Source organism: Mytilus trossulus, chromosome 4 (assembly GCF_036588685.1).
Source record: "Mytilus trossulus isolate FHL-02 chromosome 4, PNRI_Mtr1.1.1.hap1, whole genome shotgun sequence".
In the NCBI taxonomy this organism is placed as follows: Eukaryota; Metazoa; Mollusca; class Bivalvia; order Mytilida; family Mytilidae; genus Mytilus; species Mytilus trossulus.
The window spans coordinates 51,550,195-51,555,814 of record NC_086376.1 but is presented as its reverse complement, the minus strand read 5'-3'; the positions used below and the strand labels follow the sequence as shown (position 1 = coordinate 51,555,814).

The 5,620-nt window shown below is 34.4% G+C and overlaps 1 protein-coding gene across 1 annotated transcript; it reads left to right on the top strand.

Annotated features, from left to right (window-relative positions):
• Window positions 1–684: 684 nt before the first annotated feature.
• LOC134716663 (uncharacterized) lies at window positions 685–1,993 on the top strand. The gene is made up of 2 exons (XM_063579670.1): window positions 685–739; window positions 987–1,993. The coding sequence occupies exons 1-2, from the start codon at window positions 685–687 to the stop codon at window positions 1,991–1,993; spliced, it is 1,062 nt and encodes a 353-aa protein (XP_063435740.1).
• The last annotated feature ends 3,627 nt before the right edge of the window (window positions 1,994–5,620 follow it).

Here is a 5,620-nt window from a genome sequence, read left to right as displayed (position 1 = left end):
CAATTTAATGACTTAAAAATTGATAGAATAATGTGTCCAGGTATAGGTCTTCCAGCAGAATAATGTGTCCAGTCTTCCAGCGGAATGTTTACAGATAACTTGTGATCACTTGTGACAGTAGAACGTAAAAAAATCGGTTAAGTAACAATTAATTAATGTTAGTCTATTTTTCTCTGTACCTATTCTTATGGTTAATAATTATGTACAATAAATATATTTTTATTGATGCTCGTCTTTTAGAAGCTTATCACTTGCTGTTGGACATATATATATATACATAAGAACTTTTGAATAGTGCAGGTCACAGGAGAATCGGAAAGTTTTAGTTGACCAACAGAGATTAACTTTAATATTAAAACTTGATTTGTTACTTACTAGGCCAATTTTTTTTTTTTTTTTTTATTATAGATGGTAATGCTGGAAAAAGCTTCTCCCGTTTCAGGCACCCGAACCACCCTAAAAAAAAGCCAAAAATTTGTTCGCCTCGCTCCGCTCGGCGAATTGCCTCACTTTACGGCCTTGCTGTAGATGTTTTCTATGAACACTAAAATTGGATCTCTTTTATTCACAGAAGATCACAGAAGCACCAATAATTTTCTATGTTAACTTCTAGTTTGACCTCATCTAATATAATGTTTTAATGTACAGTTGAAGTTGAATATTATTTTTTAAGTTCAATAAAAGATGGATAAATTAATCTACATTAACACTGAGCAAGATCTCTTTTACTACAGTAACAGTAAGCTGTTTTCTTTGTTCGGTAGCAGCTGGAACTTTTAATTTAAAGTATTTCTATGAATACACCTTATAACATTTGTCCACATTTACAGGACATCACAGAGGTTCCAATAAAAGAGAAAATGTCTGAAGTCCCAATGGAAAAGTGATAGATGTATGACGTCAAATTAACTTTATTATTGATATTGAACGTTATTCGTCGTACCAGAAACTGTTGCGTATCACGTCATATGTACTACGATTTATAGAAAACTGTAGAATTGAAAGGAGTTTAAGGACATTAGAACATTTAAAACCAAGTGAGTTATGGATTCGAAATTGTCAGGAAACGGTTTTTGCTACGGAATATAACGCATTGAAGTTTAACAGTAAATCACATAACAGTTTACCGAGAATCAGACAATTAAGATTATTTCTTGACGACAAGAACATCCTCAGATGTGGAGGAAGAATCCAGAATGCACCCTTATCGGAGTCCACCAAATTTCCGTATATCTTACCTAACGATCATACAATTTCTAAACTTATTGTATTAGATGCCCATGAAAGAATCTGTCATTCAGGAGTAAATGCCACAATCGTACATTTGAGACAAAGTTTTTGGATACCCGCAATTCGACAGTTTGTTCGTAAAACACTCAGGAAATGTGTTACTTGTAGACAGGTTGTTGGACAACCATATGCAGCACCGGATCCACCGCCATTGCCTAAAATTCGACTACAAGAAGCTGATCCTTTTACAGCTACAGGGATAGATTTCACAGGCGCATTACAAGTAAAAGATAACGAAAATGTCATAAAGAAAGTCTACATATGTTTATTCACTTGTGCCTCTACTAGAGCGATACACCTTGAAGTCGTTACAAATTTGTCAGAAGAAACATTTTTACAAGCTTTTCGGCGCTTTTCAAGCAGAAAATCTTTACCAAAAGTAGTTATGTCAGACAATGGTTCTACTTTTGTATCCGCGTCAGAAGACATCAAACAACTTTGTAATTCAAAAAAGTTAAAAGAGACATTATCAGCACAAGGAATCGACTGGTTTTTCATCCCTAAACGTGCTCCATGGTTTGGTGGATGGTGGGAGCGTCTTATTGGAATGACGAAAACGAATTTGAAAAAAGTACTAGGAAATTTAGAGACTCTTCAGACAATCGTTACAGAGATAGAATCCGTCTTAAATGATCGACCCTTAACATATGTGTCTTCAGACCCGGAGGATCTTCAACCACTTACACCAGCTCATCTTCTTTAAGGACGAAGAATCTCGACAGAAGAAAGAACCAAGTGCGACCACAAGCCGGATGTTGCCAAACCGAGAAGCAGCCAGAAGAGCCAGGGAAAATATTAAAAAATGGACTAAATAATGCGTAAACTATTAACTGTTCAGATTTATTATGGACTTTTACGAATATACCTGATTTAATTGGCTAAGTGCAAAATACAATAATTTGACTATGTGAACAAGTGCGCGAAAAATATAGACACTGTTAATTATCGAAATAGACTGATTGGGATTTAATCGAAAGATAACTAGTCTGGAAGCAAGTGACTGTGCTAAAGATTTAAGTTTAAGTTTGAATTTGAGAGACAGTAAATTTAATTCATTTTTTTTCTTGATTGTAATTTAATTTTGATATTTACTTTTCGCCGCCCGGAGAATGTCGAGAATACCGCGGGAGTCAACACGACGTCGCGTTTTACTGTTTATGTATCTAGGGTTGACGTCAGGGAGACGTCGCCTTAGCAGTTCTGATATAATGAAGTAAACGTCAAACTGTATGGTTGTTCTTGTTTTCTGTATACGATATTAGAGAAGTTAGCCTCGACAAGTTGCTTATCTGTTTATCTTTCTATTAATAATACTGGCTTTTATAGACTAGAGATTTCATGCGTTCAAACCCGACCTAAAAACCCATGTTTTATTGACCCTCATGGGATCCAGGCCGTCCTTTTTTGAATTTCGTGATGTCGGGATATGATATTTTTTAAATTCGGGACTTCGGGATTTCATGTTTTTTATTTCAGGATTTTGGGATCAGGACCACTCCGATCCCACTCTTAAATAATGACTTATTTAGACTTACATTCTGTAATACTATATAAAAATCACAACTCAGAACAGCAATGACACTGACATGTCTAATTTACTTCGACTACTGGTCAGCTGATATGCAAAGCTAAAAACAGACGCAAAAATGACATAAAATAGTGATTGAAAGATTGATTGCACTTTAAATGTATAACTAGAAAACACCCGCGAAATCGCGGGCATATACAGCTTGTGGACTGTTGTAGGATGATTTTTTGTAAAAGATATTATATATATGTATGGAGAATTTCATAAAAGGTATTAAAAGCCTCTCCCTTTTCCAATGTCCGATAGTTGTTTCCTTTCTGTTAAATTCAATTATTTTCGTGTGTATGGCCTCAGGCCACAATTATTCTTCTTCTTTGCTACAATGAACATGAAATAAATGGAACTGCTTATATTTAGACCATTATTAGTCTAATGAAATGTGCATCTATGGGACAATTCATCAGTGGTTTTTTTCTTTCTTTTGAGAGCCTTATTAAAATGTCAATGGTAGGATATGAATCATGCATAAATGACTAAGGCCAATCTGAGGGGTGGTCGGATGGGTCCTGATCTCGGATCCCCGGGCTTAAAACCATGAAATCCCGAGATGCAAAATTCAAAGAAATGCATATCCCAAAATCTCAAAATCGAAAAATATATTCCCGGATCCAGTAAGTATCATTCCCTAAATCCCGAGCTTAAAAACACCCGATCCCGACGCCCCGAAAAAGGTCATGTCTACTACTAATCAGGAGAGAGGTATAGAAAGACCATTCACAATTTGTTTTACATTCGGTTTTTTTCTTTAATTAAGTAAAAATAATAATAAACCTTTCAAATGTAGAGTTCATAAGATAAAAATATTCCCGTGTCTGTGTCTGTCCCGCTTCAAGTTAAAGTTTTTGCTCAAGGTAGTTTTAGATGAAGTTGAGCATGTTTTACTTATTTTAATATACATTCAAGTGGTATGACCCATTAAATAGGAAAATTTCAAAGAAAACAGGAGACAGAATCAGGGCCGACTTTCTATACTAACATACTAAATCTACTAACATACTAACCTACAAAGTGACTGACAGAATACAGACAGTTTCTATATATTAAAGTAGTATAATCGTAGTTTACATGTAGATAAACGCGAAAACTTGATAATTATCTTCTCTAAGGAGGTATAATAGTTGTGGTTCTAGCGATCTAAACACCATGATATAAAACGCGAAAAATAATTGTCCTCTCTAAGGTGTGATTCTTGCGATCTAAAAACCATGATATTGAGAACGCTCTGAATGGCTCATTTTTGTTTTCATTTTTGTTATCCATCATCCAATCAGTGGATGTACTTGTGTCAATTGTTTTACTTATTTTAATATATATATATACAGCTGGTATGACCTAAATAGTAAACATTTCAAAGAAATCAGTAGACAAAATAGAGAGAGTCTCTATATAAAAATCGCAGTTTACTTGTAGATAAACGCGAAAATAATTGTCCTCTATAAGGAGGTATAATAGTTGTGGTTCTTGCGATCTAAGCACCATGATATGGAGAACGCTCTGATTGGCTTATTTAATATTCATTTTTGTTATCTATCATACGATTGGTTGTATTTGTGCATCTTAAAAATCGGAAGTCTTATCTTTGACTAAAAGTCAGTCCGATGACGGAATCATATCCGGACTCATTTTTTGTCGTTTTTCTCCCAAAATAACTCAATCTGAATAATCATAAGAATGGATGACAAATGCGACTATGCATGTAACTTATAGGACACAGAGGCATGATGATTGATTTATTGTGGAAGGAAGAGAAGCGACACCCAAAATGAGGTCTTCTCGTTTAATAGTATAGATTCAGACACGTGTTACATGAGGAGCCGGTTTGTTTACAAATAAGAATGTCACGTGAAGGCGCACTGACGTCACAATTGGATTGATCTCGCAATACAGTACAGTTCACTCATACAGAACCCATTATCATGCAAACATGCAACGTGAATGTGATTGAATATAAAATAATACAGAATAATTTATCTATGTACAGTTTTGGAGGAAATTAGTTCATCAAATAGATTTTGACACGAATAGGTCGGGTTGACATTTTTGGGGATAATATTGGGATAAATGGGATTAAACTGACTGTCAAAAATGTCTAGAGAAGCACATCTCGAGAACCTTATAATTAATAAAAAATACTTACCAAAATTCCACTATATTGATAAACCCTATGTGTAAGTGAAATTTCACAATGATAACGATAAATAATTTTGATGATGGCGATGAATTAAGCTGGTTAAATTGGCGCCAAAAATATTCTTACTCTTATTGCTTTGCGTAATAAAATTTGTATAGAATTAAATTTGATTGAAGTTCAGCATTAAACAATGTGAATTTGCAGAAACATGACAATATATTAATGATAAAGTGTGTATATATTTCTGTAAACGCAGTTGCCTGTATACTTCACTAAGGATTACATTTGAGCGCAAGGAGATCTCTATTTGTGATTCAGTTTATTAACACCTTTGAACCCAGGGTCGAAGTTCAAGGTGTTAAAATATTAACGGAAATGTTTAGCGTTGCTTTTACCATTGAGGCCATCTATTTCTATTTCGGTTTTTCACATATTTAAATTGGAATTATAGAAAAGATGGAATGTTGTAAGCAGAATCAAAACAGAAAATAATGAACACTTGATTATTTTCAGCAATACATAAATTGGATTGAGGGTCTATGTATTCACATTATTTGTAAAACTCTTCTTATTCCTGTGAAGCGTGTGCTTTCCACTAAGGCTTGGTATGC